The sequence below is a fragment of the Rhinolophus sinicus genome, chromosome 2 (assembly GCF_057876585.1).
Source record: "Rhinolophus sinicus isolate RSI-liver-muscle chromosome 2, RSI-T2T, whole genome shotgun sequence".
Classification (NCBI taxonomy): domain Eukaryota; kingdom Metazoa; phylum Chordata; class Mammalia; order Chiroptera; family Rhinolophidae; genus Rhinolophus; species Rhinolophus sinicus.
In genome coordinates, this window is record NC_142502.1 from 16,913,441 (window position 1) to 16,938,396 (window position 24,956).

Genomic DNA, 24,956 nt, shown 5'->3' on the forward strand with positions numbered 1-24,956 from the left:
TTTAGCAACTGCCATTGGTTGAATGTAGTTCAAGAGCTCAATACATGTTCACTTTCAAAGTTAACAAGTAAAACTGGCAAATGATATCAAAACGGATTTTTGCATCAGTAGACTTAAAAATGTGATATTAGTTTTAATTTAGCAATAATAAATTAAAAACGAATATAGGTAAAAGCTTAAAAATAGAGGAATCTTAGCACTTTACATTGATAGAAACCATGGACAAAACTCAATATATAGCACATACTCATATAGCTACTAATGAGGTATTCTAATGTCAGAAGACAGAGCTCTCAATCTAGTAGTCTTAGTTTTCTAGATAGATGGGATTATACCATAAAAGCGTTATGGCATGTTAAGTCAAATGTTACCTTAAAATTAAGAAAGTGAATGAGAACTTATCCTCATTAAGTAAAAGGGAGAAAATGTTCTAGTTTTGAGAGAATGAAGATAATAAAGATAAATCTGAGGTAAGTGTTAAAAAAGACTCCCTCTGAAGACAGTCATAAAATGAGAATTAGCCAATTTAAGACTGAAACTTTCTGATCCGACATAATAAAAAATAACACGAAACCAGGGAAGGTTATGTGATGAAGAATTTGAAATTTTACGAGTCCATGGACTCAGAGGTCTGCACCCATTAGGGGAAATAAAACATAAATCTGCCCGTGGATTTTTCCTAAACAGGTGTAAGACCCAGTGCTATGACCAAACTGGGATACCATACAATCTAACCTGGACTTAACGAATTCAGAATTGAATTTGTAGCCTGGAAGTGATCTGTGAAGCTCTCTGGTTGTCTGAGTAGCTGGGGTGCCTTGTGTGGACACCCTGTTAGAGGCACAGACAGATCGCAGTTCACATTAGTGAGTAACTCGCATTGAGTGTGATTTAATGTTAAATTTAAGGTGATCTGATAAGTAGGAAACTTAAAAGTGAGTTCACTTCTTGGCATACTGAGTGACTTGTAAATCATTAGGACGATTCTATCCTAGCCCACGCTGTGACAATGTTCCGTGTACTGATTAAAAGCTCCAGCTCCAGAGTCAACCTGGGCTCCAATTCCAATTCTGTGACTTCTTGGGACAAGTTAATTTAAGCTTTCTATGACTGTATATCCCAAAACGGAGTCGATAAAAGTCCCCATTCCACAGTGCTGTTATGAGAATTATGAAAGTCAACACCTTCAAATTGCATAGGAGAATATATGGCCTATGGTAAGCGAATAACGGATGTTCACTTAATCTACTAATATTTTTCTTCTTGGTGCTTGGAAGCCAAGCTATTGAGGTGAGGGTTTTGAGGTAAAGATGTAAGATACTATTTTTGTCTCAAGTAAGGATATGACAACTGCTAAGACAATACGAAAGGAAACTGCTTTTGTCTCTGAAAGCAGGCATGCTGTCCAAATGAGTTTCTCCTCTTGTTGCTATGGCTTAGCAAGAGTTGGGATGGAAGACGGAATGAATATGAAACATTTTCTGACTCTAATTCGTTGGTGGTAAGAGAATGATGAGAGCAGAGGCTCCGTGTATGATAAAAGGAAGGCAATACAAACATATTCACTAATGTAAAGACTATTACTAAACCTGTGAATCCAAAACATCATTGTCAACGATCAACATATCTGTGAATGAGCTGAAGAAGTTTCTTCCTCTGCAGTTTTGTAGCAGATAATCGAGCAGAGCAATTGTTGCTGAGGGATCTGTGGGTATGAGTATGATCTTGGGGACTGGTGCTTAATGTGAACAGAGAGTGGGTTTCATTAAAAAGGGAAGTGCAGTGTAGTTAAGAGTACAGACTTAATTAAATCTGGGCTCTGCCACTTATGAGCTGTATGACCTAAGACAAGTTACTCAAGCTTTCTGCTTTAGTTTCCTCACCTGTAAGACAGAGATAACAATAACATCTGCCTCATAGGGTTGTTGCTAAGGTAACATAAATATGTGTACAGCACTTAGAACAGTGTCTGTAAGCACAACATGAGTGTTAACAGATGTGGTTATTAAAGAACAATCTACAGTGAAGGAGAAACAAATATGAGAGTGAGCCCGTGTTCTGGGGAAACAAGCTTTGTGCAGAAGGGTGTTTGCTTTGGGGCTTCGGAGAGTTAGGATTCTTTCATTGGAAACAAGGCCCTGGGAACAATAGAGAAAACTTGGTGGCAGCAAGTCTGCAGGGGAATGACTGAAATAGACGTTTAGATATTTTCAGAACTAGAGTATCACACATGTGCCCTGAGTTTTTGCTATAGTCTGTTTTCATATTCTTATATAGGTAATCCACCTACAGCTTTTAGTCCACATATAAAATTAAAATTTAAGAAATCACCTTTCCTTCTAAAATACATTCTAGCATCAGAGGAGGTGGGGAAGATAAATAAACCTAAAAACCCCAAAACTGTTCCTTAAAGATAAACTTAAATATATCATGTTTGTAGTGTGTGAATATCAAGGTTCGGCAGACTATGGCATACTGCCCGTTTCTGTATGGCCTGCAAACTAAGAATAATTTTTACATTTTTAAATAGTTGAAAAAATACACAATAGTATTTAATGACACATGAAAATTACAAATTTCAGTGTTTATAAATAAAGTTTTATTGGAACTCAGCTGCATTCATTCACTTATGAATTGTCTATGGTAACTATTGGGCTACAGTGGCAGAGTTGAATAGTTACAACTTGTTGAATAGTTACTACGCCGAAAATATCTACTCTCTGGCTCCAAACAGAAAAGATTTGCCACAGCGTATGTTATAATGAAAGGGGGTAAATTAATCTCTCCAAATGTGACTAAATTGCCAAATTGAATTGTGATAATACTCACTTTTAGGTTCCCTAACAGAGATGCTTCCCCCCAAACTGGTGATTCTTCGAATGGTGATCCATTTCTTAAGAGAAACTAACTCTTCTAATACTCTGTAGTGCAGAACTCTAAGGAGTTCAATGGAATGAAGACCTGTTTGAAAACTTGAACCCACTCAGAGTTGTTTCTTGTTGAAAAACTGACCCTGCCTACAACTTCTTATGTAGTCCACTAGTGAAAAAAAAGTATATAAGTACAGAAAAGGAACTAGAATTTAATCAAACACTTATCGTGTGCCATACACATTATTTCTTCCAGTTATTCACAATAATTTTATGAAGTTGGAATTACTATCCCTATTTCATTGAGGTAAGGAGAGAGGGCCAGTGAGGTTAAACAACTTGTTGAAGATAATGCAGTTAAGTGGCAGAACAGGGAATTGAACCCAAGTCTGGCAATCAAAAGCCTCAGTTATTTAAAGTTACTAAATCAGAAACTTTCAATATTGTGATTATGACTTATTGTCAGAAGTGCATTTAACTTCATGAAACAATATAAAAGTATGTAAATACATACACTTGAACAAAAGTTTCATGAACCAATACTTACCCTTAAAATGTGCAGTGCATTCTGCTATTTCCTACTCTAGTCTGTAAGTTAAAACATCAATGGTCGCAACCAAACAAATTGCTTTCCCAACCCACTAATAGATCACCATTACCTGATGTCTTAAATAAAAGAAATTAACTGCCTTAAATCATGGTGTTTCTCAATCTAGGGAATAATTTTAATGAGATTCTTTAATCATTATAAAGTCTGGTCAAACTTGCCACTTGTCCCCTGCTTTGTGAAGGCAAAATCATAGAATAACTACATTTTAGATGTTTTGTTAGAGATTACCAAATACTGCTTGGGGACAACTGATACGAGAGACAGGTTTAAAGAGTATGCTCCAAGTGCTTTACATATATCTGTTCAATTCTGAGGTAGATAGTAATATCCTCATCTGACAGAAGAAACAGGCACAGGAAGCTGAGTTGATTTGCCCAGGCTGCACAATGAGTGAACAGCTGAGGCAGGATGCAGACCGGGGTCTGGCTCCAGAGGTCAGTCTTAATCACTTCATTCCAGCATCATTTGCTGCAGGACTTCACACCTGGGTCACATTTGGTTTTCAAAGAGACAACTTCAACAGAATTGACTTAACTTTTAACTTGATTTAAAAAAACACACAAAACCAACAACTGGCTATGTAAAGAATAGTGCTATATCTTTAATAAAAGTGCTGTTAAAATGCCATATTAATTATACTGTCACTGTTCCCTATGTCTGATCTTTATATGCTTTATTTTATTAGAAAATAAAAGTTACACAACATCTTGATTCCATTTTCTTTTTTTTTTTTTTGTCAGAGTTTACCTGTGTCTCAGTTAAACTATGCTTTTATCATTAACAGAGAACAGCTAACTCATTATGGCTATGCTTTTCTATACACCAGCCTATCATTTTCTTCCTCACATCAGCAACACTAGGCTAGGAGCAGGACAATTAGAAGTGAAACAGTTATGTCCCAGCTTTCTTTCATTGAGCTCAATTTTTAATGGGGCAGATGTGCATTAAACAAATAATTTCATTATTAATGACAAGTATACGCTCTACAAAGGAAAAACACAGTGCGCTTTGGGAGTATACTATTGGGGGAGACCCAATCTAGTCAGTGTGGCCAAAACATCCTTGAAGTGTGACATTTATGATGAGCTATAAAGGACAAGAGGGACTCCTGCCTAGACTGATTTCTAGGTAGAGAAGAAAATGTAGAAGATACTGAAGTGGGAAGGACGGCTCCTCTAATAAACTTTGGCAATTTGTCAGCAGGAACTGGTAGAACACCTTCTGGTGGCATCTGTCCAAGATACTTGCCAGGAACAGGAAAAAGGTGCGAGTTCCAGCTTACTTAACTGAGGGTGATTCTGCTCTAGGTGGGAGGGGTAGTTCAGTAGTTCTCACCTTGGCTACACATTGGAATTCTGGGGAGCTATCTCAAGGAAAGAGGCCATGGAGTGAGAAAAAAGAACCCGTTTAATTTACTGAATGCCCTATCCAAAGTAAAAAAAAAGAAATTGGAAAGTTAGAAAAGACTGTTACAAGAAGGTGATCCCATTGATCTATTTTATAGTATCTACAAATGCATATAAAAGAGCCAGACTTTTTTTTTTCTTATTTCTAATTCTACCAAAGGAAAAGTATTGCTGCCATCCTGGAAAAAACCAGAAACTCATAAATATTACTTTTATACAGGAGTGAAAATGAGAACAGGTAGAGCAAAGAGAGGGAAACAATCCTTCCTGGGCTTTTGCCTTTGTTGACCATCAATATTTGTTAAAATGAATAGATAATTCAGAAGTATTGTTAGTTTAAATGTTTACACAATTTATTTTCTGTTGTATTATAAATACAGGGTTTTTTGGTTTTGTCCCATCCTGCATTTTTTTCTTTTTGTTTCTGCCATGCTTTTATTACATTTGTTTGCCATAGGACAAATAAAGCAAATTGAAAACAAACAAACAAACAAACAAACAACAAAAAACAATTGGTGGTAGGAGGTTTTTTTAATAAAAACATGGGTAACCATTTATAGAAAGTTTATTATGTACCAGGCACTCTGTGAAATGTTTTGAATACATAATCATCTCAATTCATCACAACCTTTTGACCTATTATCACATTTGTGTCATTAATGAGGAAATTGAAACACAAACAAGTCAAATAACTCTGTGCCAAAGGTCACCTAATGAGGGATGCCATAGTCCACTAAATCGATGCTATTCCTCTTGGAATTCATTCAACCTATTGTCTGAGCACAGTCTATCTGGTGGATCCCAAAGGAAGGTTAAACAGGATCAGGAGAAAAAAAACAGCAATCTTATGATTGTTCAGCCTACTGTCTTTTCCTAAATGTGAATAGGATTGAGTTTAATGAGATTCATTCAAAGAAATACACCAGCTGTTCTAAACTTTAGTGTGCATCCGAATGTCTTGTTGAGTCTAGCTAAAACACAGACTGCTGGGCTCCATCCACAGACTTTCTGATTCAGTATGTCTGGGGTGGAGTCTGAGAATTTGCATCTCTAACAAGCTCTCAGCTAATGCTGCTGGGTCCAGGAACCACAATTTGAGAACCATTGGTCTATATACATATACTACAGAAATTTACTCTTATATAGCTCTAGTAAATAAAACCACACAGTGTGGGATTAGAATATAAATAAAAGGGCTACTTTAGAGTTTAAAGAGATGGGGAATGTTCAAAGAAAAATTAAAATTTTTTTCCCTAAATTACATGTGTAATATAACATTTGATGCATATGAGAAATATAAGCAAAATTGTAAAAAAAAACATAATTCTCATACCTAATTCATACATAGTGGCAATCAATGTCTTCAAATACAACTAACTTCCTTTAATATTAAACTCTATTTATTTTTATAATTGCCAAATATTCCTATGAGATTTAATTTTTGAAGAATACATATAAACTTTTACAATTAACATATATAGTATAAATAGGTTAAATTTTAAACCTTTTCTTCTTCATTGCTATTCCACAGTTGTCGCTAGTGAATAAACACTATGTTAACTGAAGACTAATCTAACAGAATGTATAAAGTTTGATGAGAAAAGCAATTCAAACTTTCCAAGATATATAGTAAAGCTGCTAGACAGGGACAATACAAAGAATGATTTTATTGTAAATTTTGCAATTTTAGTTAATTTGTAAAGAAAACATAATTTAAGACTAGGCTAGACCATTCTAAAGTAAGCCTTCAAAAATAATGACAGACTAGCCTTCAGTGCTATTTGAGCAATTATATACAGTGAATATTGGCAATGAAGTAAAGTCTTACCCAGATCTAGTCGTTTTGAATTCCACCTTGAGGATAGGTTTGCATGGTTCTGGCTTCTTTCCATCCTTTAACTGCTTTCCTAAAATATATTTTCCTGAATTAAATTCTAAAATTCTAAGTTACCCTAATTTCTCACATTGATAGTTTATAAAATGAAAGTGAAATATAATGAAATCCACCATGAAACATTTTTAAATGATTTTGAAAGAAATACTGAATACAAAATAAGACATTTTAAATGACTAGGTTTGAAATTCAGTGCTGAAAAGTAAATAAAATGAATAACTTAGTAACAACTTTTATGTGATACACTAGTAATTCTAGTGAGAGAAACTGATAGTCTTCCCAATGTTCTTAATTATAAATAAGCAAAATAGAATTTCAATTTGCTAAACGAATTCAAGTTTTAAAACATCTAGATTTAGGAAAAATAAATCTAAATCAGATTTCCACCCAAGTGTGACAGGCTACAAAATTAAACCCTATGCTAATAAATTCATTTATATTTATTTTCCTAAAGTAAAATCCATCCATTATAATGTCTAGAAGACTGCTAAAATACACCAACCTCTATATGTCAGGGACTCATATTGTCAAATAATTTTGATTATTTTGAAAACTGTTGATTTGTTATCTACTTCTACACGTTCATTATAGAAACAACTCAGAAAAATATAAAGTAAATAAGACATCTATTCCCATTTCTTGGAGATTAATCATTCTAAACAGTATTATTCTTAGAGATCCCAAACACACACCCCTACCCCAACACTTATCTTCCTTCCCAGCTTCCCCACCCCATAGTACCTGGCTCATTCTAACACACTTTATGTTTTGTTTGTTTGTTGTTTGCCTCATCAACAAGAATGTAGTTTGCATAAAAGCAAAATGTTTACGTGTGTGTGTGTTTTCTGTTGATGTATACACCTGCTGAAAACATTGTTTGGCATACAGTACAGTGGGTACTCAATAACTATTTAATGAGTGAATAAATTAATCATTTTTCCTTAAGATTAATTCCTACAAAAGGGATATCTGGGTAGAACTATATTCCAGAAAGATTTTACCAATTTATATATCCATCAGCTGTGTAAATGAGTATTACAACACACTTTACCCAAACAATGCTATTTTATTTTCTGATTTGATAAGTGGATATTCATTTTAATTTGTATTGTTTTAATTCTTAACTAAATATTCTTAGGCTTACTGGTCATCTATATTTCTTCTTTTAAAAATAGCTTATATCCTTTACCCACACTTGCATGTAATCTCTATATTTGAAAATAAATCTAATATTGAAAGGTCATTAACACTGTACCTATCTCATGCATTACAAATATTTTCCCTAGTGTCAGTTGTGATTGAATTCTTAGAAATGTTTTTAAAATGCACAGAAGTATACATTTAAATAATCAATTCTATCAGTCTTACTATGTTTCCAGTTAAGAAAACTTAAAATCCCAAAATGTCAATTCTTCCACAATTAATTTACAAATTTTAGGTAATCCAACAGCTTTTCTTGGATTGGGACAAAATGACCTTAAAAGTTCACACTGGACTCGATGCCTATGAATAGCTAAGGAAACTATGAAAGGAGATTAACTTCCAAAATGACAGAATAAGAACATCAGTGAACTGGCTTTCCCACAAAAATTGAAATACTAGCCAAACAACTAAATTTAAAAACTTCAAAACTACGGAAATTAACCAAAGCCACAAAACAAGGAGAACACTGTCTACCCAATAGGAACAACTGCACTGCAATAAGACAAGGTGGACTGCGACATTTTGATGGAGGGTTAATTCCCATAGCCCTTGCTCCCCAGCTCACTGGCGAGGTAGAGACAAGAAAACACAGTACTATCAGCCAATACAGAAGATTGAAAGTTCTATTAAAAGCAGCTTCCCTAGAGCACAATCAATATTTTGTCCCAACTTGTAGTTCCCTGGAAAACTATATTCCCAAGGTATTGTAGCAATTCAGTGGACACAGACGTCACCTCGGGGAGACAAAAGTCCCTATCCTCTAGGACATCATAGAAATAACAGCAATCTGCTAGCAGTATCTAGCTGCTGCCTAAGGCTATGGTTTCAGCTGAGACAAGAGCCTGACCAGGAATTTAAAAGAAAATCCCGAAGAACTAGACATATTCCTGGGGACCTAAAATGCTGCACACATATGTAAGGCTGTGTGCATGCCCAGGAAAGACCTAGAAAAGATGAAAGTCAAGGTCCTATTCACTCATTCTGGCTGACTTTGAGACCTTGAGCAAACAGGGGGAAAAAAAATTAAATGGCAGAAAATAAAATGAGCTATAAAACCTTCCGCTGGCAGGAACACTGGGAAAGAGGTCACACGTGGTTGGTAGAAATGTGAAGGAGGCGGTCTTCTTGGAAAGCAATTTGAGAACATTTATTAAAAACAGAAGTACAAAAGAACCAATTCCAATGTAGTATGTGCAGTATGGTAATGGCAGCATAATTTGTAGTGATGAAGAAATGAAAACAAAGGAAATGCTCATTAATTTGGGATGGCTGAATAAACTGTAAAAATTGTGAGACAAACAATCGGCTATTACACAGCCATTCAAATGAAGGACTTAGAGCTATGCCAGATGACATGGGGGATTTTCCTAAAGTAGAGTGGATTGAGAAAAGCAAGATGCAAAAAAGGCTAATATAATTCTATTTTATGTAAAACAATAACCAAAACAAAACCTCATGTGTTTATATATGTGTGTGTTAACATATATGATTATAGAAATATATATATTTTAGAAGAACATCTGTAAGATTTTTGACATAACTTAGCTGGTGGAACAGGAAAAGGGATTGGGCTGCTAATGTCGGTGGAAGGTTGAGGGAGAAGGGACTTGTATGATATGATCCCATTTGTGTATAATGATGGTGTGTGTGTGTGTGTGTGTGTGTGTGTGTGTGTGTGTGTGTGTGTAAAAACTATTAATCTTTTTTTGTCTTTCCTCTTTCTGGTTTCATGCTTAGGAAGTTCTTCTCTACACAAAAATCGTAAATTTTTTCCCCCCATTTCTGGTGATTGCTTTATAGTTTCATTTATTATATTTACTTATTTTCTGAAGTACATTTTGGTATAGGGAAGGTATTTTTTTCTCTAATGAGTAAATTATCAGTTATTTCAGTGCAACTTTTATAGTGCTTTTGAGCTGTACCTGCCAGAGAATAAAGTGCACATATTTAAAGTGTACAATTTGACAAGATGTGATGTAGGTATGTACCTGTCAGCACTCTTTATTGAACCATCATAGCTTTTCCCACTAATAAGAAATGCCACCTTTATTATATTAATTTTTTATGAATACACACATATCAGCTGGTATTAGAACATCAAACCCTGCCTTAACCTAAGATCCTAGGGGATCACGTCTTCACCTCTTCATACAGAAATGATGGTGTAGTACAAACTTGAACCTCTGCCATCCCAATACACAGAGGGTGTCAAAAAATGTATACAGATTTTAAGAAAGGTAAAAACTATTAAAATTGTAATATTCAATATGTACCAATAACAAAAGATGAATACAAGTCACGTGTGACTTCTGCAATTACAAAAGCTGCTCAAAGTGGTTACCATCAGCGTCCAGACACTTCTGATTACAACGAACTACTGCTTGAACAACGTTGACTAAAGTGTCCACTTGTATACACTTTTTTTGACACCCCGGGTATAACAAAAGAAGTGATTAGTTATAGAGGTAACAGAATAAGGGATTGGAAAGGACTGCCGGGGGAGAAGACTAGATTGTTGAGGTGGGAGAAAGAATTAAGGGAAGAAAAAAAAAAAAAGGCATGGAAAAGAAGGTTTAAATCTGAAAAGTAGTCCCTCGTGCAGTACAAGAAACAAAGTTCAGAATTTCAACATCTATTTTAATCTATTCAGAGACATACGACCTTTCAGTAAAGAATCAAATGTTGGCTCTGAAGAAAGCCAACCTCAAGTCTTTATCTTCTACTACCCAAAGCTCTAATGGAAGTGTCCAACTGATAGAATTTAGAATTATAGATCCGAATTTTACATTTATTTTCAAAAATTATTGTATTACACACTTTTTGATGAAGTAAAACAATGATTCACATACAACTCAATTTAACCTATTTCAATATTCACCAGCAATCCTTCAGTGGCTGAAACAATTTTTAAAGAAGGGCATTGGGTGTTATAGCTGCTGAACCTTTTCCATAAAACCTGGCTAGGTACAAAGATCTTAACTTTTTGTCTTGCTCAATAGTCTTTTAAAATTGCTCTATGTGTCTAGCATTTATAGTTATAATAAAATTTAAAGCAGTCTAATTTTTATTTACTTATACGTACACTTTTTCCACCTCTGCAAGGATGCTAACAGTGTAGTTTCATTATCTGTGTAAATCAAAAATGTTGCAGTTTGTATAGTGATCTTTCTTCATTAATCTTGCTTGAAAATTAGTCCTTTTCATCTGCATATTCTGATTTTTTCAACTCAGGTTTTTAAAATTATACCACGGATTATTGCTTACATTCCAGAAAGGTTAATTTATTCATCTGTAATCCAAGACTAAGCATTTTCTAAATTAAATCAAGTAATAAGGCACTAGCTAAGATTTTCTAAAGCCATATAAATGAAAGGATGTTTAGAGAATCACCAGATTTCACCACTAGGTATCATTTTACTTCTTACTTGCTATGCCACTAGAGCAGCAAAAATCTGTGCTTTTTGTTTCAACTATCTGTGAACTACCTTGGTAAGTTGTTGAAAAGATCCGGTTAATCATAAAACCTCACTTGATTAATCACATAAACCTCCACATCATATCTGATTTCTTCTTCTCTCTTATATGCCTGCTTCCCATTCCCATAAAACAACTGGCTGCAATGAATTAATTGGTCCAAGTCCAGAATTTAATTAATGTATATCCATTTCTTCCTGTTTCCTGTCACAATTGAAATCTTCATGATTTATTGTTTAACAATGCAATGGCTCCCTAATTGGCCTCCCTCTTCTACACCCAGCTCACCTGATCCACTACCATCAAAGCAATATTTCCAAAATATAAATGTCATGTTTTTCACGGTAAAATAATTTACCAGGTCTCCATCACGAAGTCCAAACTCTTTAGTGTACTATGATGTACACTCACGTCTCTATATGCTTTTCTGTCTTTGTTTACTGTACTTGCCCATAGGAATTCTAAACTCTGGTCACATTAAACTATTCACAGTTTTACAAGAACACTGTGCTTTTGATTATGTACCTTCTCATTAAAATGACCTTTTATGCATTTTTGTTATCTCATAACACGCCACTCACCATTTATGATCAAGCGCATATAACTTGAATTTGTGAAATCTTCCTACGCCCTTTATCTAAAACATACTAGTTCTGTTTCCACATCATACTATGCATGCTTTTATCAGCACTTATCATAATGTATTATAGTTGTCAGTTTATAGATCATTTCCATTCATTGGACTATGAATTCGTCAATGACAATATATTTCCAGTACTTAATTTCTGGTATATAGGAGGTGATCGATAAATGCCTGTTGAGTAAATGAATGAAGAGGCATTAAAAGTGAGTGAAGATTCATAGAAATAAAAAGGACACAAAATAGACAAATCAATTCAAAGAAGAACAAGGCTGAAGTTATCACACTCTGACTTCAATTTTATACCACAAAGTGACAGTAATCAAAACAGCACGGTATTAGAAGAAAAACAGGTAGACCAATGGAATAGAATTGAGAATCCAGGGGAAAAAAACCCACATATATATGGGCAGATAATTTTCAACAACGATGCCAAAAACAATGGAGAAAATAAGGCCTCTTCAATAACTAGTCCTGGGAAAAATGGAAAACCACATGCAAAAGGATGAAACTAGATTGCAATCTATCCCACATACCAAAAATCAACTCAAAATGAATCAAAGACCTAAACATAGACCTGAAATAATAAATTGCATACAAGAAAGCATAGGTACTAAACTCATGGATCTTGGATTCAGAGAGGATTTTATGAACTTGACCTCGAAGGCAATGGAAGTAAAAGCAAAAAATAAAAGAATGGGACTATATCAAACTAAAAAGCTTCTGCCCAGCAAAAGAAACCATCAACAAAACAGAGGCAACCAACTGAATGGGAGAAGATAGTTGTAAACAACACCTCTGATAAGGGGCTATTATCCAAAATATATAAGGAACTCACACAACTCAACAATAAAAAACAATCTAATTAAAAAATGAGCAGAGGGCCTGAAGACACATCTCAGAAGAAGACAAACGACCAACAGATATATGAAAAAATACTGAACTTCACTAGCTATTAGGAAAATGCAAACCAAAACCACAATGAGATCCCATCTCACACCTGTTGCAATGGCTATCATCAACAAGACAAGTAATAACAGTGTTAAAAAGCTTGTAGAGAAAAAGGAACCTTTATACACTGCTGGCGGGAATGTAAATTGGTACAACTACTATGGAAAACAGTACAAAGGGTCTTCAAAAAAAATAAGAACAGAATTACCATACGAGTCACCAATCCTTCTTCTGGGTATCTATCTCAAAAAAATCTGAAAACATGTATCCGTAAAGATATAGCTACATACCCCCATGTTGACTGCAGCATTATTCACAATGGCCAACACATGGAAACAACCAAAGTGTCCTTCAATAGATGCCAAAAAAAGAACATGCACCATATATTGCCGTGTATAATGCTCTCCAGTGTATAATGCACACCCACGTTTTTGGCCTAAACTTTCAGGAAAAAGTCTTTTGCTTTGATTTTTTTAATTCAAAATTTTTGTTTGTTTACATTTAACTGGTTGTTTTTTCTATTATAAAGGAATTTTAGCATTTATTTTTTAACATATTATGGTACAAGAAATTTTATGTAACAAATAATTACAAAACACAAGGATGGATAAAAGGTACAAGAAATTTTATGTGTTGGTAACAAATTTACGATATTTACCCATTATAGAAGGCCAAGAACTCTTCATGTTGAAAGTTCATCGTTAAGTTCAACAAAACTGATTATTGTATTCCAGGGTATTATTTTGTATACGGATATCGTTATTGATTTCTAGAGTTACACTTTTAACTTATAAGTATAAATAAAATAATTAAAAACATTTATATGTATGGAATTAGCACTACCCATGTATAACACGCATTCGTATTTTTCTCTCACAAATTTGGGCAAAAAAGTGCACATTATACACAGCAAAATACGGTAGTACATATATATAATGGACTATTACTGGGCCATTAGAAAAGATGAAATACTGCCATTTACGACAACATGGATGGATCCTGAGGTTATCATGCCAAGTGAAATAAGTCAGACAGAAAATGTCAAAAACCATATGACTTCACTCACATATGGGATATAAAATTGAAAGCAACAAACAAGACAAACAAACAAACAAATCATAGACACAGATAACAGATTAGTGGTTACCAGAGGGTAAAGGGGAAGGAGGGTGGTAAAAGAGGGAAAAGGGGGTCAAATATGTGGTAATGGAAGGAGAACTGACTCTGGGTAGTGAACTCACAATGCAATACATAGATGATGTATTATAGAATTGTACACTTGAAACCTATATAATTTTACTAACCAATGTCACCCCAATAAATGTAATAAAAATTTTTTAAATTAAAAAATAAATGTTAACTGTAAAAAATGAGTAAAAATAATGGACAAAAACAAGTGCTTTCTAAATTTTTAATTTTGCATTTAGAATCCAGAACACATTTTCTAACTGAGAACAACTGTCACACAGCATGTATACAGCATTAATTATGAACACAAAATGGACTCAGTAATTTTGATAGCTATGTCAGTCACAAAGTGACAGTCATGCCAGAGCATCACATGAAAGGCGTACCCAGTGAATGCCCTAACCAGGTAACTCCAGACACAGGGTGGAGTGTGACCACCTAGATGGCTTTATCAGACTGCAGATAGGTGCACTGCACCCAGTCTTAAGCATAAAATCAAAGCCCTCTGATGGCTCATCCAGCACTCAGGCCTCACCTCATGAGCTGACAGCCGCACCTGCACTTGGCCCAGACGGAGCGCTTGAAGCCTTGCCTCCTAACAGTCTCACCAGCCCGGCCTGAGGCAACGACCAAAGGGACTGTTGCTGAACACTGGACTCTCTCATCCTTCTTTCATAAGACTCTGTTCGCCTTACAAACCCTATTGCTTGCAAACCTGTGTTACCTTCTTGTGTGAAACCTCTCTACCTTGACTATTGGAGGCTATTCTCTGACTGGAGCCTGGTTAATACTGGTGGTAAACTGAGTCAGTAGGACTATATCCATGGCTTTATTCTAATGAAGTCTGACACTGTGGAAAGACACAAATGTGTGTGAAACTGTTCCTTTGATAGCTGTGTCCCACTCATGACAACAACAGTTATATTATCAAGCTAGAGCTGGCTATCCAGTATGTTAGCCACCACTCACATGTGACTATTGAGCATTTCAAATGCAGCTAGTCCAAGTTAAGGTGTGTTTTAAGTATAAAATACACACTAGATTTCAAAGAGTTAAAAAGAAATTTTGAAATATCTCAATTTTGTATGTTGATTACATTATTGAAATGACAATATTTTGTATATTCTGGGTTAAATAAAATTTATTATTAAAGTTAATTTTACCAGTTTCTTTTTACTATTATTAGCATGGTTATTGCCATGTTTCCCGGAAAATAAGACCTAGCCAATCAGCTTTAATGGGTCTTTTGGAGCAAATATTAACATAAGACCCGGTATTATATTATATTATCATATAATATTATATTATACCTGGTCTTATAGTAAAATAAGACCGGGTCTCATTAATTTTTGCTCCAAAAGATGCATTAGAGCTGATTGTCTGGCTAGGTCTTATTTTCGGGGGAAACATGATAGTAAATTTAAAAATTACACATATAATTTAAAAATTGTATTTCTAGTGATGTTCTAGAAAATAGAATGATTCAAACTGGAGAATTACATTGTTAACAATACTAGTCCGAAATGGGGAGGGTATTCTTTCCTTAATGAGAGTACAGATAGAATTAACTTATAGCTGGAGTGGGATGGAGACAACTAAATACTTAGTTTTTGACTCTTAGCTAAAAGCAGTGGGATTTATAATGTGCTTATTCAAGGTCCAAAACTCCCCAAACTCCCCTGGTGACCCCAGTGTTGTAGTTCACTGAAGGTTGGCAATTTGCCTAAGTGGTTTGGCGAGAGTAACTTTATCATTTACAGGGCCTTCTCAGGTTTCTTTTCGCATTCCTAGAAGTCAGATCTCAGTGGCTGGAGTGAGGAAACTCGGCACAATCCTATGTAGATACGTGCCCATGGACGCCTGCACATGGGGCGTCCCTCAGCATGCCTGTCTGCGCTCTTTCTCCTCCTGCACCACCGCCTTTGCTTTTAAAAGAAAGCCTTATTTGAATATGCTCTGTGGAGTTTGTAAGGCCTTTCAAATATATAAACAGGTAAACTCTGCAATGACTATTAAAGAACTGAGGTATGGTTTTATTATTTATTGAATTTTTATGCTTTAGGTGAATATTAAAAGTAGATTAATAAAATTATTTGTATGTCACATGCATGAAATATTAAAATGACTTTTATTTATGCAAACTTTGATTTTATTTTTTCTTCAGTGATCCTTAATACAATAGACTAAACCTATCTTGGTTTATTCCTTGATAAGTGGATTGATTGCACTTATGAATAAACTCCAGAAACTAAATTTAAAAACGACATTATCTATAGTGGACACCTATCAATTTTGACCATCCTGCATCTTCATTTCTGATTCTGGTAAAGATAACAATCACAGAAAATCTCACTCTGCGCGCACATTACTGGAGAGATCCCATGGGGTCCTTGGCCAGCAAATCACTTAGCCATGATGACTACTTCAGGGTATGTATGTGAGCCATTCTAGGGCTATCAAATTTCTTCCCTACTGAATAATGAAAGCCCATCTGTCATAGGAGAGAGAGAGGCCAAAAGAGAGAGTGACAGATTTAGAGCCGACCAAGATGACTTTGCAGAGTCAATAGATGGAACCAAATCTGGCATAATTTCCACATATGCACAAAATTTCACACATCATTTAATCCTGCTGTTTTATATATGATGAAACTAAGTCCCAGAAAACAGTAATTATCTCCACAAGGTATTTCATATAAAACAAAGCTAGAATTACATTCCAGGTTGTCTGATTGCCAGGGAAATGTTCTTTGATAGTCATACAAACTAGATTAAATGGAACTATCACTCTGTTTTAGTCAAAAATCATACGTTGAATAATGTCACACACACAAATAAAAACTTCCTGGAAAAACTATTACTATCAACCATCTTGATAGACATAGTAAAATTATTCTTTATTATATCAGAAAATTCTTAAATGAAATTAAATTATTCTCCTTCACTGGCCATTTTATCCTCACTATCTAGACAACTGCTATGTCCCTCAGAATAAGAGTCCACTATCAAACAACTTTAGCAACGAAAGATGCCCTCTGAGGTTAACGACTGAACATAACCAGCAAATCTGGAGAACTGTCTTATTATTCAATTATAGTTCCAGCACTAGGCCATCATTTCTCAAAGTGTACTTCATGGAACATGAGAACCACAAGATGTTCTGTGAATAAAAGATGCTAAAATCAAGTAAGTTTGGGAAAAGCCACATAAAATAAATGAATATATAAACCAACATAAACAATAAATAAATGTATACACAGAGGGTCCAAAAAATATATACACATTTTAAGAAATGAAAAAAACTGTATTAAAATTGTAATACTCGATATATACCAATAACAAAAGATGAATACAAGTAATGTGTATACATTTTTTTGGAACCCAGGTACTTTGGGGATAACTAATCTAACATTCTTTTGGTTCTATCCTACCAAGTAAATAACATATCCAGATTTATATTTACTATAATTACCTATGTATAGCATATCACAATGTCCAGGTACTTTCACTTTACTTATTATCTCTACGTAGAGATGAGAATGCAGAGGTTCAGAAATGTTAACTGACTTCCTAAAGTCACAGAGCCAGAAACTATGGAACCAAGGCTTGATCACAGATCTAAGGGCTTCAAAACCCCGTGTTAGGCTGATGTAATATTATGTCTTTTGAAAAGATTCTTCAGGACATCTGAAGCTATTCTTAACAGTAAGTATCACAGTAAAGTACTGGTAAGAGTCTTAAAGTACAATCAGTTCCTGGCTATCAAGATAATGCTTATGAATGTTTTTCTTTAAGAATAAGATACTTAATCATTAAATGGATTTAAACATGAAAAAACCCAAATGGAACAAAATTTTAAAAGTCTACTATATTTAAAGCAATTTACCATAACTGTTTGCTAGAAAGTAAGAGCAAGAGAACAAACAGACAAAAGTAATAAGGAAAAAAAACCTAAATTTCAATCCATCAAAGCAGACATTTAGTGTACTGAAAATTATATACGACAAATATGGTATATGTAAAATATATACTAGCTTGTTATGGTATGAAAAACGTGTTTTTGTATTTTAATGTATAAAAATGTACTTTGTTTTGCCACTGAATTCAGCTATCAACATAAGTTTAACTTTGGTATGCTACCTACTACTAGCAGTAAGCAGCAAATTCTACTACTAAAATAATTCATATTTTATAAATAAAAAATACTTCTGATCATCTACGTTTCAGACTGCTATACTATGTAACACCTGCCACAGAAAAATTTTACTTTACTTACATTTTGTTTAGATTCTAATTTTGAAAAAAAAAGAACAAAAAACATTCAAGCAAATGTTCTGTCTTGTTTAAAAATAATTTTAGCTAGTGACCCTCTTTTGCTAAGATACTACAAACTGCAGAAACTTACTTATGCCACTTCTAAAAGTCTGCTTTCAAGGACATATGTTTTTCGTAGAAAAATAGGATCAAGATTAAACAGAAAATCACCACTTGGCAAACATAGTAACAACTTAGCCAAGGAACATCAGATGCTAAAATCAGAGGGTAAAATTTGATGAGGAACAGTATGTTTACAGTCTCAAAGTGTTCCTTCAAATCAATATATTTATGATTACAAATACAAATCAAAAGTGCTTATTAATTTCAATGGGATAAAGAATAATTTTGTAATGGAGAGATCTAGCAGACAGAAGCTTAATCAAGGGATCACACCAATATGGGACAAGTCAAACACAAGTTCCACTTGAGAGGACGCAAAAAAGGACACATCAGTCCTTCTGGGATATTCCTACTGAAAATGTGCAACCTGAATCTAATCACGAAGAAAAACATCAGACAAAACCAAATTGAGGTACATTCTACAAAATAGCTGACCTATAATACTCAAAATTTGTCAGTTATGAAAGTAAAGGCTCAAAAACTGTTCCAGATTGAAAAAAACTGAAGAAACATGACAACTACATCGAATTTACATATAGATTCTTCTGATAAAAGGCAAACCTTGGTTATATAAGAGGACATCCTTGTTTGTAAGAAATAGATACTAGAATATTTGGGGGTGATTGGGCAGTATTTTGACAAGTTACTCTCAAATGATTCAAAACAAAAAAATATTTTTATACTATTTTTACCGAAAATTAAATAAACTTAAAAGTGAAAAACTAATATTTATTTTTACCATCTTCAATATTAGTTTCATTTTTTTCTGGATTTGACAAGTTCTTAAACTAATCATCTACTTTTTTTTTTTTTCTGGATTCCTAGGTTCCAATGGGGTTGGGAAAGCCTAAGATTTATGGGAATTCTCCGGAGTAGTACCAAGATTAGAGAACAAGGCACTAACAGAAGGAAGAAAGAAAAATGTAGTAAGAAAAACTGGAACCTACTGTCATAGGGCTATCCTCTGGATACATGCACACATAGATCTGTAGCAAATTTAAAGTAATTGATTTTCCAGAAAATTGCCTGCTACCACACAGCAGTGGTAAAGTATACCAAAATGTGTGATTTTAAGAATTGTTATTTTTACCAGAAAACAGACAAGTCTAAAAGCCCATTCTGCCATAGATAAAATGTCTTAAGTTTTACTGTTTCTTTCATTTTCTCATTGCAATATTTCAGAATGTATCATTTTTTTAAAGTAGGCATTCATATTTTAAAGCAAGCAATGAAATATTAGTAATAGCTACAAGGACATTTTTTCAATATACTACCATATTAAAGAACAGATTCTTTAATATGAGTTCCCTAAATTTGCTGGGTAAGAATTTCTAAGGGTGGGGGTGGAGACTGCAGATTAATAAAGACATACAAATTTCTTGGGTTCCATCCAAAACTCAAAGAAGGTCTTCATAATCTGTTTTTAATAAATCCCTTAATAAAATATTCTTTTACATTTTGTAAATATTATACTAGTTGTGCAGAAAGGAGCTAACATAGCAGGCTTGAGAGTGCTATCTCTAGAAATGTCAGCTTCCAATAAGCTTAGCTATAGGTTTGCATCTGGTAACTTGGCTTTTGAGATGGTTCCCACTATTCCCACACTCATAAGGGTGGTACACTGTACCTCAGCTGTCTGTACAAACACTGTGGTTTATGATGAACCCCTGCTTTCCCTCTGGGAGTCTGAAATTTTGTAAGTGCTAAAGCAGAAGGTGCCTACAAAATGACTACAATAAAAACTCTGCCAACTGGGCTCAGGTGAGCATCTCTGATAGAAAACATTTCACACATGTGGTAATAACTCACGGCTAGGGGAACTAAGCATGTCCTGTGTGATCCTACTGGGAGCGGACTCTTGAAAGCTTGAGCCTGGTTCCCTCAGACTTCACCCCATGTTCCTTTTCCATTTACTGATTTTGCTTTGCGTCTTTTTGCTGAGTCCTGTTCCTGGTGAATCATCAAACTAGGGGTGATCTTGGGATTCCTCAACACAACACTTTAATGTATAAAATTACCTTCTATAAAGCTCCGAGTGTTTCAATAAAATTTATATGTACATTAGCAACTTGCAATTGATACCTTTAAAATAACAAAAGCTTAAAGTAAGTCCTATATCACTCGAGAAATTATTTAGTTTTTGGACTACTAGTGAAACAATATTCAGAAATTAACATTTTCTCAAAGTTCAAATTGGCTATTTCAACTGTAAATATAGTTAATTTGAGATTGTATTACATGGTTACATATTTATTACATATTATGTCTGTATGTGTAATTATTTTTAATGCCCTCAAAATGAAAGACCCATCCTTATCCTCAAAACAAACAGAGAAACAAATCCAAAAGCAAACTCAAAACAGTTTATTATCCATCACAATTTAGGTAATGTTTAAAAGTGATCCAGTCTTACCATGTGGGGTGATTGTCTGTACAGGTTTAGCAGGGGATCTCACATTCCATATGGTCAAGGTACCATCTGAATGACTGCAAATAAATTGTTTTCCTTCATGATGCCAAGCCACAGAGTGGATAGCCTATAGAAGAGGGGTAAAGAATTCCATCCTTTAAAACAAAAATTTATTTAAACACCAAGCTATTTATAATTGGTATTGTAATTCATTTTTATTTAAAATTTTTTTCTATTTCCCAAGACAATATGTTATCTACATTCTCATAATTTAGCCCCCTTGCAATACAAATGAGATTTAATTTAATACTGACACTATTTTAATTATTTTTACTTTATTTACTCCCTAAGCCAGCATAAGATATAATAGTTCCAAGTATGTACAAAGTCAACAATTACTAGTATTTCATTCAATGTCCATTTATACGAGTTCCTCATAGGCTTATAAATTTAAGTTAAATGAAACAATTTAGTATTATGAATCAGATTTTAAAATTTAAGTGATGATGGATAGAGACAATAAGAATTTTTCTAAATGCCAATATTTAACATAATGGTTTAGGTTCAAAGTATCTCTAACAAAATTCTAAATAAAATCTTAAAACAGTAATAAACTTATTCCAAAATACATATGACATTCCACAAACTCCATCTTAAAATAAGCAATCCCTTAGGAGCCTTAACAGATGGATTATTTCTGCAAATATGAATAGTGATAAGAAGCTATTCACAAAGCTATTTAAATATATTTTTTAAGAGATAAGGGTTATACAAGAATGGTCTACAGTGTTATCTGAAACCTATAAATAAAAAGTCTAATCTTATATATATAAATTTATTATCACACGCATGTATATTATATATAAACGGAAAACAAATATTAATATTGTGCTAAAGAAAACAATATAGATCTTTATTTCAAGATGCATACACCTTTTATTTATTATATTAATTAAACATTCAAAAATAAATACTAATTGTAGGGACCAGTGATTCACAATTGTTCTGGATAACAGTGAGAAAAATATTACAGAAAACACCCAACTAAAGAAATAACTGAAATGAACTTTTACATGTAATAAAGATCAACAAATTTTTGCTATTTCTTCAATTTTTGAAATACAATCCAACTTGATACAAGTTCTCATTTTTTTCTAGAAGTCCTTCTCTAATACTATTACATGTAATACTACATGTTACATAAATATGAGTGTACATACAGCCTATGTAAGTATACTATATGTGCAAGAATTTATTATATATGCTTATGTAGCACATATAGAGTATTATATATATATACACAAAGTGTATGTGTATAATATATGCCACATATAAATTATATATGCATAAAACATACAATTATACTTTCTTTTTAGTCTTCTCAGGAAAATTAAGTAGAATTTATGTAAACAAAGTGGAAACAGCAAATCTCAGTAACCAAATCTGTCAAATGCTCAAAATCAAAAGGTGGGTTAGGAGCAAACCTGAATAATTCATGGGAGAAGACATGAAATACAAAGTAGAAAGCATAAATCAGGGTTGAGGAATTTTGTGTGTAAATTGTCTTGTTTTTACCTGAGTAAAAAAAAATAAAAAAGGAAAACTATAGAGATGAATAAGAGAAATAGGTAAGGAGAGAGCTCGACAGTAGAAGAAATGGAAAGCAGAAGAACATCATAAATAAGTGGTTTACAAAAGTGGTGGAGGAAGATGAATTCTGGGCAGAGGAAAAAAGTGTAGAGAGAAGTGGGGAAATGGTATAGTTACTGGCATAAGCCACAAAGGAGCAGTATGTACAATTCTAGAAGTTCTTTTAAAAGATGCAGTGTCTGACAAAAAATCTTAACTATAAAAAAGCTCATCAGGCAGTTAATGGATTAAGAGTCTAACAGTATTTTTATCCTTGATAAAATTAAAACAAGCAAAGCACTGTCTACTCTGATACATTTTTTAAAAAGAGTATTATCTAATTAATAGTCTTTGACAAAAGTAGTACATGTGATGCTGTCTGCTATTCTTATCAAATAAGAGGGCATCTTGAGGAATAATTTTTTTGGAAAGAGAACACGCTAGCTATTTATCAAATTTTACATTCACTAACTCAAACTAATGGCAAAATTAGTTTCCCATTTGCTGGTTTAGCAAATTAATCAATATTATTAGAATCACTTAACACTAAAAGTTGTATATACCATATTTTGCCATGTATAATGTGCTCCCATGTATAATGCACACCCATGTATTTGGCCGAAACTTTCAGGAAAAAAAATCTTTCGTTTTAACTTTTTAATTCAGATTTTTTTATTTGTTTACATTTAGGTACTTGTTTTTTTGTATTATAAAGGAATTTTAGCATTTATTTTTTAACATATTACGATACAATAAATGTTATGTAACAAATAATTACAAAACACCAGAACAGATACTAGGTACAAGAAATTTTATGTACCGGTAACAAATTTACGGTATTTATACATCTTAGAAGGCCAAGAATGCTTCATTGTTGCAAGTTCGTCGCAAGTACAACAAAACCGGTTAATGTATTCCCGGGTATTATTTTGCATATGGATATCGTCATTGATTTCTAGAGTTACACTTTTAATTCATAAGCATAAATGAAAGAATTAAAAACATTTATATAGATATGGATTTAGTACTACCCACGTATAATGCGCACCTTTATTTTTCCCTCATGAATTTGGGCAAAGCAGTGTGCATTATACATGGCAAAATACGGTATACATACATACATCTATACATACATACATACACACATACATACACATATCTTAGTCAAGTGCTCTTGCATTATACATATACTGATTAATATTTTTAAGAAAACTTACACCAAAAATTTCTGTTCTCCCAGAAAATAAGAGTTATCTTAATATTCTATTCAAAAGAAACGCTGATTCTTAGTGTAATTATATACTGTTGCTAAAACACTTAAAAAATGTGAACAAAATGATAAAAGAAAAAAAATAATTTTATAATGTAGGCTTTGATTTTAAACAATAATCTTGCAAATACATGGAAAATAAATATTGAAAATACTATGTTTTATTATTAACATGTAATCAAACAATAAGGTATTGAATGCTCAGCACACTGAATGAATTATTTCTTGTACATATGAATCCATTAAATTGTGTAGCTTTGGCCCTAGTATCTTCACTTATGAACATTTCAATGTTAGTTCCACCAGACAAGGGAGACCAGAGTAATACTGTAGAATTAAACAATTATTGCAAAATACAGTTTGTAAGACAGTTGATAAAATTATTACAGATTGGACATTAAATGATTTACAGTTAATTTCTATAAAAGATTTAAACAGGCACAAATTGAAAACACCATCATTTCCATTAAAAATGAAACCCAAGTAGAACTTTCTTAGATATGTTTAAAAATGTGACTAAATCATTTACTCTTTTACACAGTATTTAATCTTTGTGTGTGTTTATCTTGAGTTTGTGTGTGTGTGTGTGTGTGTGTGTGTGAGAGAGAGAGAGAGAGAGAGAGAGAGAGAGAGAGAGAGAGAAGCAGAAAATAAGCTATCTTAAAAGCACCTGTCTAAACACTGAAGAAAAAGACCTAAAAGGAATGTTTCAATTAATATCTGTAAAAAAATATAATTTCTTTCAAGTTATTACTGATTTGAATGTTGAGTTACAAACATTTGAATAGTTTTTAAAGAGACTTTTGAGAGTCTTGAGATACAAATGTTCTCACTGAGCTAGCAATACACAAATATTATTTCTTTGTATTTTACTATCTATATTTCTATCAGTTACTTCTCAGTCTACTAGGAAAAACCAACACGCTACCAAAATACAAAAGTCACAGATAATAAGTCCAGACATATGACAAAGAG

The 24,956-nt window shown here is 33.5% G+C and overlaps 1 protein-coding gene across 6 annotated transcripts in view; it reads right to left on the reverse strand.

Annotated features, from left to right (window-relative positions):
- Positions 1 to 24,956, reverse strand: part of STXBP5 (syntaxin binding protein 5) — a 158,919-nt gene that overhangs the window by 72,336 nt on the left and 61,627 nt on the right. For all 6 annotated transcript variants that reach the window (XM_019746935.3, XM_074333689.2, XM_019746931.3 and 3 more), the window contains exons 8-9: positions 21,086 to 21,209; positions 6,715 to 6,793 (exon numbers count right to left, since the gene is read on the reverse strand). In XM_019746935.3, the coding sequence (XP_019602494.2) occupies positions 6,715 to 6,793; positions 21,086 to 21,209 (203 nt within the window). The remainder of the gene's footprint in view (positions 1 to 6,714; positions 6,794 to 21,085; positions 21,210 to 24,956) is intronic.